Source organism: Nansenia antarctica (genome assembly GCF_963989245.1).
Source record: "Nansenia antarctica genome assembly, chromosome: 20".
NCBI classification, from domain to species: domain Eukaryota; kingdom Metazoa; phylum Chordata; class Actinopteri; order Argentiniformes; family Microstomatidae; genus Nansenia; species Nansenia antarctica.
Window position 1 is genome coordinate 7373024 of NC_137693.1, and position 14719 is coordinate 7387742.

The following is a 14719-nucleotide window of genomic DNA, read 5'->3' on the forward strand; positions in this document are numbered from 1 at the left end:
GAGTGAACTTCTGGAAAGTGGATACAGAAAACACCACCACGCCAAAAAGCTCCAAATTAGGACTGGACAACACTACACCACAGCTCCACATCTCCACATCTCCAGCCCCAAGCTTCAGAGTAAGTGTTACAACTGAACAGTCTCTACTACTAGCTTTGACTGTGATTCACCTACTAGTGTGAAGAGGGAGAGTGTATGAGTGAAGGGAACTGTTTGGAGTGCATGGGGTTAAAAGAACAGTCCTCTAGAATTCATTTTAGCACCTACTAATTAACACCAGTGCTCTCATTGCCTCGTGGAAAGTTAAAGGCCATGCTTTGTGTTTCAGGATTTTGGCAAAGTATTCATAGCTTTCAGTCACGTGGTTTCTTCCCTAGCAACCACCAACCTGACGGGCAAAAAGTATCATAGCAACATGGCGAGTGGACGCAAACGGTTAATAAAATACAAAGGTTCCATCTCACAAAACATAATGGAATGTCAAAACTTTGACGCTCAATATCTCTGAACTACCCTAAACGGAGATAGAACCTTATCATTCTAAACGGAGATAGAACCTTATCATTCTAAACGGAGATAGAACCTTATCATTCTAAACGGAGATAGAACCTTATAATTCTAAACGGAGATAGAACCTTATCATTCTAAACGGAGATAGAACCTTCTCATTCTAAACTCACGAGTTATCTTCAGTTGATGGATTTGACTTAGGGGGCATTCATTTGAAGTAACGTAATGAACATACAAGTAACAACAACAGGTTAATGCAGCCAGCCAGCCAAGCAAAGAACATGACTATGCCCAGTTTATGCATTATACACTCTAATATAATTGTTAGATTGCCAGGGTATTCCCTACAGGTTGTTGTATACATATACGTTTAATACGAAACTCGATCAACCGGGCGTTCGGGAGTTCTACCGCTGCTGGACGGAACTCCCGCTGACAGCGGGTCGAGGGGATATTTCTACCCGGGAATTCGCTCATTGCTGTGTCCACGGTGATAGGAGTGGAGGATCGACTCCATTCGAAAACTTTTCGATTCCCTGGTTTCTCCTCTTTCCGAACACGTTGGAATTTTTACCGTAACCCCCGGAGAATCAAAGTTATTAAGCCGCAAAGGGTGCCTCCTTGACCGGCTTTGACCGTGAATAACACCGGCTATGGAGGTGCTACAAACACAGTTTTAATTTCTCTAAATTCACCATCAGTATACGGTCATTTTGAGCCCTTACACACCGCGCTGACACCCCGAGAACATATACTTTAAATACGAAACTCGATCAACCGGGCGTTCGGGAGTTCTACCGCTGCTGGACGGAACTCCCGCTGACAGCAGTCGAGGGGATATTTATACCCGGGAATTCGCTCCTTGCTGTGTCCACGGTGATAGGAGTGGAGGAACGACACCATTCAAAAACGTTTGGATTCCCTGGCTTCTCCTCTTTCCGGACACGTTGGAATTATTTTCCTAACCCACGGGAAATCAAAGTTATTAACCCGCAAAAAGTGGGTTTTGCCCGTGGGTTTTGCACGCAAAAAGTGCCTTTTGCCCGTCAGGTGGGCGTTTCCACTATGCTGTGACGTCACATGAAAGCTATGAATAGAGAGTCTGTGGTATAGGGGGTTGTTGCATGCCAGTTCTGCAGCATGAGTGAAGGGGGTGGTTTTGTTTTGTGTAGGCATTCCTGCACTGTTTTCTCTTATCTTATCTTATCTAATCTCTTGCTTCCACCAACTCCCAAGGTACACAAACACTCTGCCCCATTTCCACACACCCCTAACTGGAAATTAACTGGTACCAGCCGCTGCACAAGATTTACAAGCAGTGACGTCTTTAGGCCTGGGCTGTACCCCCCAATGTTTTATGGATAGCCTTTTTTTTTTTTACAAAAATAATAATAAGATTGTACATATATTTGTATGTACTGTAGGTCCATACACTATGTCTATCAATTTAGCGCTGGCCATCGCCATCGATTTAACACAAGCAATATTTAGCGGTATGCCCTGTCCCAGCCTCTCTCTCTCTCTCTCTCCAGCATCTTCCTCCCTCCCTCTCTCTATCTCCTTCTTTCTCAGCAGTGTATAATTTGTGGCGGAATTTGATGCAATTTGATGTAGCCACCCACATTCTATACAGTCATCCCGTCTTTCCAGATTCCAGGAAATGTTCTACGGGCAGGACATTCTGCCACCAAAGTAGGGTTTTCCCCTTGATTGATTATATTCTACACAACTCATATGTTGTACACACACACACACACACACACACACACACACACATGAAAGCACACACACACATGAAAGCACACACATGACAGCACACACATGAAAGCACACACACACACGAAAGCACACAGACACACACACACACACATAAATCACACATTGTATAACTTGCTGGGGGAGCTCCAGCTGTTTCTCTTACACATGATGGAGCCGTGGCCACGGCGCTGTGCTATGTGCTTTGACAGGATATACAACTCCTCACGTATGGTTATATAAGACCCATGGAGCATGCAGCACAGGGCCAGACAGAGTGGAATCTGATCCCGTACAGGGAGACACAGAGCACTTCTCCTCTCTCTGAACCAAGATGAGAGCTGTAGTAGAACCCCAGTAGAGGCTGGTTGGGCTTGATATTACATTCTGCCAATCGGATTACATCGGACTAGAATAATTTAGTGTTGCAGAAGCCGTTGTCCAAATCTTCAAAGCCAGGGAGGCTTGTCTCATGAACATTGCTACCTGCGAAAAAAACATTACATTAATAAGAAGAATAAGAATAACTTTAATTTATATAGCGCCTTTCAAAAAGCCCACGGACGCTTTACAGGGGAATGTTTTCGGACAGACAAAACAGAAAACAAACGAAACAAAACTGAAACAATGACTAGGGGCCAAAGGCCTTGGAGAACAGATGAGTTTTGAGGGCTAGTTTGAAGGACTCCAGGGTGGGGCATTGCAGATCAGAGTTCCAGAGGGTAGGTGCGGCCACGCACAATAGGCAATCATTAGAGTTTGGATCATTTCATAGAGGCTTCAGGGGAAAAAATATATACATGCAAAGAAATATGTAAATCTACTTAAATTTGGCAATCTGCATTCATTTTCATAACCCCTAATCCCATTTTGTTTAAATAGCTAATGTTGTGTAGGGCATGAACAAGGAACAAATGAGTTGACTGAAAGCAGTGTCTTGTGCTTTTTACAGAAGTGGAGGATGTAGAGAAGCACAGGAACATGTCTGTGGGGCCCCAGTGATCACGAGGCCTGTGTGCCAACTTGTCAATAACAGTGATGAGGGGTGGCTGTGGCTCAGAAGGTAGAGCCGTTGTCTCATCATGGTCAGATATGGATCACAGTTTCCAGAGGTTTACTGTAATTGAAGAGGCTACGGTTATTTATTTATGATGAGTCCAAAGTATACAGATAATAAATTCAAGAGACATTGAGCTTAAAGAAAGAGTGTAAAATATCTGAGGAATGCACCAGCCTTATTGAAACTGTTGTGTCATTTTTAGATTTTTCTACTAACTGGATTGGACAAGTGAGTCGTCGTGTGACTGGCCAGCATGGCGGCAACACCTCCCACCAGGTGCAGGAACCCCTTCAACAGTATCAAGGTAAGCCGCCGACAGCACTCTGTCTCATATGTCTGTCTCACTTATGTCATATACACCTGGGTGGGTTTGAACAATAAGATGTGTTTTGCAACACCAAATTGTCCCCCAAGAGTAGTTGAATGTATCTCTCTATCGAGATAGAAATCAGACCATTGTGACGCATGGAATGGAATGAGGAATGGTATGAAACACGTGTGTTTCCTCTTTCCATTCCATGCGTTGCAATGAGCCTGTTCTCCGAATTCTAGCCTCTCCTTCCTTCCCATAACCTCACACATAGGTATCTCACCTGTCACCTGGCTGCCACTGAAGCTTGCTCACCTGGCTCACCTGGCTCATCTTGCTTGCCCCCGGGCCATTTCAGTGATCCCCCTGGCCTACAGAGCCCCCGGGCCTACAGTGATACCAATTATTCTCTGACTTCTCTGACTTTTTGATGGGTTTGGGCCTACTACAGTATATACAGCAGCAACCTCAGTGTAACAGAATGTGAACTTTGTCCTCAATATACTGCACGGTTACTGTCGATAAGACTTTGACGTCATTGCTTGGCAATATGCTAAACAATCACGGTCCGCTCGATTGATTGAACCAAAGTACTTTCTTTTCTATCTGCCTCATAAAGTACTGAAGTATTTGGATTGTAGCCAAGGGATCGCTGATTTGCTTTTATTGTGTTATATGCCAGACAACAACTTATAAGCAACGTCACGTTATGTATTCTCTTTTCTTTACATTCAGTATTTACAGTATGAACTCCTGACATCTCCTGCGTTGACGCAGTGCATGTTTCTGTCACTGTTCCCTGTTCTGTAATCACTGCATTCGGACAATACCAGGATGTGAGGTCATAGGTCAAACCAGTATCTACTGGCTACTGATCAGGGATCGAGACAAGATGACCTCACGGGACAGCATAGGACAGCTTAACCTACATGATCAGAATCATGAGATGCCAAAGTCACTCATGTTAGTTTAATCTACATATTACACGGTCCTCTGATGCTTGGGTAATTCATAGAACTAGTTTGAGGCAGTTTTATGTGGGTGAGCTAGCTTTGATACATGTATTTTAATGAACAAGGCTTGGGGACTCCTATTTTGTAGGAGAGGACTCGACCTTGTCCACTTACATAGTTAAAGCCCTCATACGTGCACTTTCCTGTTGAAAAAGCTGTTGAAAAGTCGCCAAAAATGTATTAATAATGAATCATTTGTTATTAGTTATAACAGCCTTCTCAGCCCACTGTCATCTGTAGTCCCGGGAGAGGATGTGTTTCCTGGTGTGTACAGCACATCCTTGTATTGTTCCAGTGTGTCAAACACACATAAACCTGTCCTCTAGAACGGCATGCTTGAGGAAAAATACTTTACTGTTTTGCTTCCTGTATCTCAACGGGTGTATGGTGAAATGCAAACACATAAACGGTAAAAGGTTTGGGCTAGAGTCTTAGATACCATCTTAGACAGTCTTAGACACTTTGTATTGTCACTTAGTGAAACTTTGCAAACAGTAAGAAGTTGGGCTGGAGTTATCATAGCTCACCTGCCTAAAAACATTGTGTTGAGTATTTAATTCCATTACGGTTTCGCAAGCAGCAGGCTATTTACCTCGGCAGCAGGCCAGTAAAGCATGAGGGGAGCTTGTTTCTGCTGCTTCAGCAGCTTGACGATGTGCTCCACTGCCTGCTGTCATACTGTATTACTGCAGTAGCGCAATTCAAAACAAACAGAGCATTGACCATTAAAATCAAAGACATACCTGTACACAACCAGACAAATATCCTCACCTACCGTTCTCGTTCTATCAACTCATCTGTTCTCTCACTCTCTCTCTCTCTCTTTCTCTCTCTACTGTCTCTCTATTACAGTTCTTTGTATTCTGCCATGGCCTGCTCCAGCTGGCCCAGCTGATGGTCTCAGGCTATCTGAAGGGCTCCATCTCCACCATAGAGAGGCGATACGGCTTCTCCAGCCAGAAGAGTGGCGTCCTGGCCTCCTTCAACGAGGTGCGCCTGCACTGCACCGCACCAGAGTAGCATGATGTTCTCCATAGACACATTGATCCAAGGTCTGTTTTGTGTTTTAAAAGAAAGGAGGAAGGTCCACTCAAAGTGTGATGATTTGTGACAGCAGCTGGTGAAACAAGGGACCAAGTCGCCAACCAATCAAAAATGTTCGGACTTTTATTCTGAAAAATGTAAATAATTATTTTTTTAAGTTGTTGAAAATCAATGACATACTCTCTAGTCAAGCCAAAATATTGCAATACAATGGATTCGGTGAGTAATCCCCACTACTCTACACTAACTAGGTAGTAGTGGGGATTGCATTGCAATGTTTTGCTTGACTAGCAAGTATGTCATTGATTTTCAACAACTTTTCACTATTTTGTGTTTTATCGCCAATGTTTATGGTTAGAAATCTGAAAACGGTAAGATGATCCTAGTATTTCACTGTCAACCAGGTATCTGATTCTGACCACCTATACTATAGGAACTAGTTAACACAATAGTTGTTGCACTGTGCAAGCAAGTGGTTGCCTAGTGGTGATTTTAGGATTGACTGTGTGTACCCTTGTCTAAATGTAAGGGGTATGGTATGTAGACGGTGGGGGGGAATATCCCTTATTTTCCCTTATTTTGGGGAAAATATCCCTTATTTTCAATTCCCAACGTTGACAGGTATGATCCTATGCTCTATATGCCAAAGGGCGACTTCTATCTTCAGCAGTTGGATGGTTGGTTATGACAGAAGTGAGAGACTACTTACGGTTTATGACAGATTCAGAAACAGCTCACATGTAGGGGTGTATGTTTGAATTGATAATAATAATAATAACAATATCCTTTATTTGTATAGCACTTTTAGATCTGTGTGTGTGTGTGTTTCCCTGTGTGTTCAGGTGGGGAACACCATCCTAATAGTGTTTGTGAGTTTCTTCGGTAGCCGTGTCCACCGGCCGCGGTTCATTGGTGGAGGGGCGCTGATGGCCAGCCTGGCTGCCCTGCTGATGGCCATGGCTCACTTCCTGAGTGGAGCTTACGAGTACACGGACCACCGTGAGTCGCAACACACACACTTGTGCACACTCGCACACAAACGCACACACAGACACACATGTATACATGCATGCAGGCACTCACGTAGGCACCCACAAACACACATGCACAACACACTCAGACACACACATGTGTGTGCTGTACACATATGCACACCGTTCACAGTTCCTATAGCCTGACAGTGCTTCCTTCCTGTGTTCCATAGATGCCAAAGACAACAACTCTGGCCTCTGCCAATCAGAAAACACCTTCAACACATCATCATCATCATCCAATCAGAGCTGCGCCCAGCAGGAGAGCCCTGGCCAGCAGGGAGAATTCCCACTCCTTCTCTTCGGTCAGCTGCTCCTAGGAATTGGCTGCGTTCCCATTCAACCCTTCGGTATCTCCTACGTTGACGACTACGCCAGCAAGAAGAACTCACCCCTCTATCTTGGTATGGGCACAAGGAAACACTGGGAATTCACTTGGAGTCACATGGTCTGTTAGATGTACAGTACTGTCCACCCACCTCCAATACTGGCTATACTGGTAATAAAGTCAAAGGTACATCCAGACATGGAACAGGAAATGGACAAGAAATGGCTATGAAAAGAGAGTGAACATTTACACTTACATGACATTTTTTGGCATTTAGCAGACGGCTTTATCCAAAGCGACTTACAACAAATGCATGAAGTATTAGTATTAATACACTAAGTAAGTGAATCATCTATCCACCCAAGGATAGATGCTGCAGCTCCCAAGTGTGTTTTTAGTAATGATGAGAACATGTGGGGGGCCATAGAGTCCGTTGAGGTCTCTTTTCTGTGATAGGTTTTTCTGTGTTAGGTCTCTTTTCTGAGTTATCAAATAGGTTTTTTGACTCTCGTTGGCTTCTCCCACCGCAGGAATTCTCCTGGCAGTCACGTCTATCGGTCCTGCGTTCGGATACCTGATGGGGTCCTTCATGCTGCGCTTTTACGTCGACATTGACAAGATGTCTACAGGTGAGCCCTATCTGTCAGAGCACACCTCTCAGACATAACCTCAGATGACCCTGAGCAGCTTTCCACAGCACATCTGGAAACACTCATCTAGAGATGATAAGAAAACACATAATTCAACACTTAGATAGGAGATAGGAACAGAATGTCAGGAGGGATGATTATGACTACAGGCCAATATCAGAGAGAGAGAGAGAAGGGAGAGCAGCAGAGAGAGAGAGACAGAGAGAGAGAGAGCAAGGGGTTGGAGGATGAGAGAGAGAGAGAGAGAGAGAGAGAGACAGAGAGAGAGAGGGCCAGAGAGAGAGAGGGCTAAGCAGTATTGTTGACTCTCATCACATTGGTGTAAAGCTCTCAGCTACACTCTACTGAGGCAGACCACTGAAGGATCACATTACCACTTTCTCAGGACTTTACTGTTTTTGTTGTTGCTGCTGAGATTCCTGTAGCGTCCCTAAACCACCAAAGCTCACTTTCCCCTTGACTTTCATTTAGAGTTGAAATCTTATCTCTTCATTTTCCGTAACCTTCATTTTCATGAACAAGGAAACAAATGAATCATCATCTAAAAGTCATCTAAAAAATAAATAAATAAAAAAAGTCATCTAAAAGGTATCACATTACGATGCTGTGTGTCACTCAGGGCTTTACCACTGGTCAAACACTATCACTTTCCTTTTAAGTCCCAAGGCCTGCATAAAAGTTTATCTTATCATTGTATTCCCTGAACCAGGGGTTATTGAAGGCTAACTGTAGGTAATGTTAATAAAGACTTTAGGCCACTCCTGTGAACACGCAAACAAACATTGACTTTTCCATTTGACCTAATTCTGTCCCCCGGGTGAACCCAGTGTCTTGTCTCTATGGTTTTCAATGCATTGGAGCTTGAAATCTTTGTTTTGGGGGCATGTTCAAACAACTCCTAAAGCAGATGTAGGTTGTGTGTGTGTGTGTGTGTGTGTGTGTGTCGTGTGTGTGTGTGTGTGTGTGTGTGTGTGTGTGTGTGTCGTGTGTCGTGTGTGTGTGTGTGTGTGTGTGTGTGTGTGTGTGTGTGTGTGTGTGTGCATGCGTGCGTGTGCGTGTGTGTGTGTGTGTGGACTGTTTGAGAAATTCAGTTTCCTATCCCCTTTTTACCGGAAAATAGTTGCTTTACTAGAAAGAATCTTTACTGTGACCTCATTCCCCCACTCATAATTGGAACTGTGGAGCTGGCTCATAGTAAAAGGAACCTCTTAGGAACTTGTTATCGAATGATGCCGGGAATGTGTTACAAAACTATTTTAACCAGAAAAAGGCATGTTCTGGAAAATGTCTGGTTCTCATTTCGACTAATGAAATGACACCCTAATGAAAAAAACACCCACAACATATCCCAACAATGCTGAAAAAAATATACTACTACAAATATGCTACTACTACAGTCCTTTGATTTACACTTTGCTGTTTGATAAAGCCTAATGTATTGAACCCAGGTCAGACGTAAGTTCTGTGCAGTATTGTCACTGCTCTTTCAGACACATTCCTCTGCTGTTCCCAGATCAGATCGAGCTGGAGCGAGGAGATCCACGCTGGGTGGGGGCCTGGTGGCTCGGCTTCATCGTGGCAGCTTCCCTCCTCTTCCTCACCTCGCTACCCTACCTGTTCTTCCCCAGGCAGATGCCCAAAGAGGTGCAGTATGGGATAGCAGATGTCTGACCATAGCCACAGAGTCAGGTTCAGTTGAAACAGGTTGAAGATTGACTTACTGTAAATACAGCTAATTATAGAGAAAGTGACAGTGATTTGGCTTGTGTCTCTCAGCTTGTGACAGAGGTTTCTTGGCTCAGAGGTTTTTGGCTTCATCAACTCATAAAGAAAGTTTAAAATTGGTGGAAACATTTCTTCATGTTCGTGTCATCAATCATTCGGCACAAACCGAGCTCTTCGTGCCAGAGGTTGCTCAACAGCGAAACTGAGTGAATACCGTGTGAATCTACCATAACGTAACCTCCACAAACACACGCATGCACACGCGCACGCACACACACACACACACACACACACACAGAGCACAGAGAGCATAGTCACACACACTGACATCTGATTGCTTGCCTAGGCCTTAAGTGCTCTGTAAGCTTGGTGTGTAATTTGAGAGTACTGCTCCAGCGTAGCATACACTTTTAGTTTGATTTCTAAATTTCTTAAGAAAACACACATCCTCTCTCTTTCCCACATCATTTTCCTGGGATCTGCTTTAAAAAAGAGGGGAAAAAGGGTATACAATAATACCTCTTTAATTAATCTCTATTTCTATCTACTTACATGTACAGACTTCTTTACAATTGTTTCCCTGTGCCTGGTGCTCATGGAGGGGGAGAAACAAGTATTGAACACATCAACACATAGACAAGATCCACTCGCAGGGAGACAAATTCACCCCAATTACAGACATTTTGGAAGGCTTTTGTGCGTAACTTACACTCCAGGAGACAAGATCAGTATTTGTTTTGAATGTGGTTTGCATGGTGTAGCATAGGAGCTAGGAGATAGTCAGTGAACTTTACTGGCACAATTGCGTGAAGACACATAGGGCTCTATTATGCACTTCTTAACTTGCCGTCTTAATTCTTAATTAAGACGCACCGCCAGGTTAAGTGCCAAAAGAAGAAAAATTGCTTCATCCAACCTTTAATTTAAGTACATTTATTCAGAGAAAAAGAAATATGTCATCTAGAAATATTAATTTATAACAAAACCACAATTATTGGCACACCAAGAAAGTATTATGAAGAAAATGTAACTGAAGCATTTTTTCCATTTATATTTTACTTTTTAAAGTTGATCAGAGTGTTTAGGAACTTTCAATCAGTAATCCATGACTCTCTGTAGCGCGTTTCTCTCCGCTGTTGTGCAGCTGTGGAACCAGTTGCAGATGCCGTAGGTGAGGATGCTCTCCACTGCGCCGTGGTAGAAGGCCACCAGTATCTCCTGCTTGTTGTGTTCTTTCCTGAGGCATCTCAGGGTGTATAGCCGCTGTTGTGCCAGGGGGACCGTTGAGTGTTGTAATTTCTGAATGGTGAAACCAATATGTGACACCGTCTGTCTGGTCGACCAGACCGTTTGAGGTTGCTGAGGTCACCAGTGTTTTGTTTTTTCTTGCTGGCCGCAAGGCAGCAGGTTGTGACACATCAACATTTCCACTTTATTACACATAACTTTATTTACATATGGACTTTAATGTTTCGATTTTTTGTCTGGATTGTTTGAGTTAATACCAAAGTCTGGTGCAAATTTCACTTGAATAGGCTCATTGGAAATACATTTACTGGACAAAATGTTGATGTGTTCAATACTTATTTGTACTATTTGTACTAAACCACTGTATAGCAGAATCACTGTCACCATTCCATGTGTGTGGTTCAACCAGAGGTAGAGTAATGTGCAGTAATATCAACAGTGATAGGACAGTGTATTAATGCAGTGTTTCTCAACCCTCTCCTCGCGGCGCAACCAGCCGCACCACATATTATTTGATCTGTTCCACCACCAGCTCACCTGATTCAACTAATAAAGTGCAAAGCAATTATGGTTTGTACTTGATTAGTTGAATCAGGTGAGCTGGTGTTGGAACAGATCAAATATGTGGAGCGGCTGGGGCGCCCCGAGCAGAGGGTTGAGAAACACTGTATTAATGAATGGTTGTGACATCATCTTCCTGGTACAGGAGACCACAGACGACTGCATAGAGACCAGAGCAGAGACAGCGGTGGAGGAAAAGAAACCACTTCCAGACCACGTTCAGGAACTGACCCTGACTCAGTTCCTCAAAAGTGAGACTCTTATATTCTATATATATATACTTCCCTTCCGTTTCCTCCCGTCTTCCTTCACCATGGTTGACAGGGTAAGGATGACAGTAATGAATGTCATACTACTGGGGCGGCTGTGGCGCAGGAGGTAGAGCTGCCGTCTAATGATCGCAAGGTTCGAGCCCCGGCTGGCCACATGTCGAAGTGTCCTTGGGCAAGACACTGAACCCCAAATTGCTCCCAGTGAGCTGGCCGGCGCCTTGCATGGTAGCTTGCAAGTGTGGTGTGTGAATGTGTGTATGAATGGGTGAATGAGAGGCCGTTGTAAAGCGCTTTGGATAAAGGCGCTATATAAGTGCAGTCCATTTACTACAGTCGGTAGATTTCAAAAGTAAATGTACTCTCTCTCCCCTCTCACCCTACTGCTCGCCCCACCTCACCCTCTTCTTCTCTTTCTCTCTCTCTGTTCACCTCTTCCCCAGGTTTCCCCCGCATCGCCCTGCGGACTTTGCGTAACCCTGTGTACCTGTTGGTGGTGCTGGCGCTAGTTAACCTGGCTGCGATGGTGGCAGGCCTCGCCACCTTCATGGCCAAGTTCATAGAGCGCCAGTTCACCCAGACCGCCTCCTTATCCAACCTGATGATAGGTGAGAAAGACAAAGACACTAATAGTTGATATTACATTTACACCATTTAGCAAATGCTTTTATGCAAAGCGAATACGAAGGCCTAAGTGCCTTACTCAAGGGCACACTAGTGATGGTGTTCTGATTTTCAGTTTTCAGTTGTTAGGTTTTTTTTTTCTCTTCCTCAACACTATTTCAAGTTTATTGTTACATCCCATTTATATGATATATAAGTCAGTGGACGCTCCTCCATAGAGGTGGAGCAGGCCTGGCCTCCCCAATAATTTGAGAGAAGAGAGAGAGATTTAAAAAAGCAATAATTATATTTTTTATCAGACACACAACATACAATTCAGAACAATACTTCATCCATTTCTAATATTTATCCTGCAGAACAGCACTCATACACGCGTGTGGCGGAAAAAGGTACTACACGGAGGCCAGGCCTCCTGTCGGAAAGTGGTTTCTCATAGAAGTCAATGTAATGCAATTTTTTTCATGGCAATATGTGATTGGCCAAATCACTGAAAATGGGTGGGCACAGGAGGCCTGGCCTCCGTGTAGTACCTTTTTCCGCCACACGCGTATGAGTGCTGTTCTGCAGGATAAATATTAGAAATGGATGATGTATTGTTCTGAATTGTATGTTGTGTGTCTGATTGACATAGTGTTTGAGTGCTTTTGACATGTAATTGATTGTATGTAGTATGTTGTGGTGAATGTTGTGAGCCTGAGCAGATGGAATAATAGCTGCTGCAGGCGGACCAGAGATTCATGCCAATTGTTTTGTTTATTTGATGACCCATTGTGCAGGCAATAAAAGCTGCTTCATCCACCATCCTGAGAGTGTCCCAATCCCTTCAGTACCGCCAAACACAAATTAATAATTTTTAACAAAGACAGATAAGAAGAACAGGGAACATTCCATCGCGAGTGAAGCGAGCAAGCGGAAAAAAAATTGGCCTCCTCAATTCTGGAAGTCACCAGCCTCCACTGATATAAGTGTATAAGTATAAGAGTGTAAAATCTTAGGCTTCAGTTCCTCGACATGCAGCAACAAGAGAGTTATAGTAATAAATAAAGCAATAAAGCAAGATAAATAAAATGGCAATCGTCATAAGAGACAAGTGAGACAATAATGACAATATGTGTAAGTGACAATAGTCCAGCAAATTGGGGCCCTCAGTATACAGTAGCATGCAGTGGAGGTTGATCACACGTGTTTGATACCATTCCTAATTCCATTCCATGAATTTCAATGAGCCCGTCCTTCTCCATCCGCCAGCCTCCCCTGGTAGCATCATAATTCACACTTTGTAACAAGCTGCAGCTCTCCATGATTCCAGGAATAGCACAGAGAGCCGGGAACAATCGCAACAGAAACAATAATCATTCACAGATGCTATCTGTCATTGTTTAAACAACAATGACTCCATTGTGGAGCAACAAAACTCCCCACTGTGACCTACTGCTGTTAATACTTTAGCTTCTGCAGGAGTTCAACTAGTTCAATCTGGATTTATTTGAGCTTGCCGAAGTACAGTATATTTACTATAAACTGATTTATCTGTTAACTTAAGACTTCTTAGCTGCTAGCTAGCTACCAACACGGTGATAGCAAACGCATCTGTTTTGTTTCAGAGTGAGTTTCTCCGCTATTATTGGTTTGAGGTGTACCAACATTCAAATAAGCATATATATCGAATGGTCTTTATTGTCATTGCTACAGTACAGGTACCAAACAACGAAATTTAGGAGGGGTGGCTCCCCTGGTGTTAGGAAAGAAAAAAAAAACTTTAAAAAAAATCACAAGAAGGGAAGGAGCTGGTTTACATAAATAAAGGCTATGTACACTATCCACTATACTATACTGTACAGATAGACGACTAGGGTTGTCATATTGCACAATAGTGTTATTGCACATTTATTTAAAGTGTCGCAGTTTGCAGGCTTGAAATGTACATATTTGTGCCTCAGCACTACACCTGATTTTTTCAGTCCAGCAGCTGCCATCAATCCGTCCAGACTGTCCAGGGCCCTGAACCTAGGTCTTTGCTGTGTTCAGGGCCTTCTTCAACTATTTTCAGGTTTTAATTTACCCTCAGGGATCAGTAATGTTGAGGACCTGACCTCTGACCCCTCTCTCTGTGCCCTGCATGTCCGTAGGTGGGGTGGATATCCCGCTGGCAGTGTTGGGGATCGTGCTAGGTGGGGCTCTGATGAGAAGGATGAGTATCTCCGTCAGGGGTGCCGCCCTCATGTGCACCGTGGCCATCTTGCTGTGTATGCTCACCGCCCTGCCCCTCCTCCTCCTCGGCTGCTCAACGCAGACCATCGCTGGCGTCTTTCCCCCCAAGTAGGTAATTCTTACAATTCTGACCCCAAACTTCTCATTACCCCACACTTCTCCCCCATCACCCCTCACTGCTCTGCCACTGCTTTTTTGTATATTAACTGTGTGTGTGTGTGTGTGTGTGTGTGTGTGTGTGTGTGTGTGTGTGTGTGTGTGTGTGTGTGTGTGTGTGTGTGTGTGTGTAGGGATGGTCGTCCATTGGGGTGCAGCGGGTGCTCCTGTCCTAACGAGGCCTTCAACCCAGTGTGTGGTTCAGACGGGGTGGAGTTCATATC

The 14719-nt window shown here is 43.9% G+C and overlaps 1 protein-coding gene across 1 annotated transcript in view; it reads left to right on the top strand.

Annotated features, from left to right (window-relative positions):
• slco2b1 (solute carrier organic anion transporter family, member 2B1) overlaps positions 1 to 14719 on the top strand; it is an 18842-nt gene continuing 4123 nt past the window's right edge. Inside the window, exons 1-11 of the mRNA XM_080549383.1 lie at positions 1 to 119; positions 3528 to 3629; positions 5501 to 5638; positions 6535 to 6691; positions 6897 to 7127; positions 7582 to 7680; positions 9215 to 9345; positions 11381 to 11486; positions 11948 to 12112; positions 14258 to 14447; positions 14630 to 14719. The exon at positions 14630 to 14719 is cut by the window's right edge and continues 58 nt beyond it. Of these exons, the coding sequence (XP_080405509.1) occupies positions 3579 to 3629; positions 5501 to 5638; positions 6535 to 6691; positions 6897 to 7127; positions 7582 to 7680; positions 9215 to 9345; positions 11381 to 11486; positions 11948 to 12112; positions 14258 to 14447; positions 14630 to 14719 (1358 nt within the window). The 5' untranslated portion in view covers positions 1 to 119; positions 3528 to 3578. The remainder of the gene's footprint in view (positions 120 to 3527; positions 3630 to 5500; positions 5639 to 6534; positions 6692 to 6896; positions 7128 to 7581; positions 7681 to 9214; positions 9346 to 11380; positions 11487 to 11947; positions 12113 to 14257; positions 14448 to 14629) is intronic.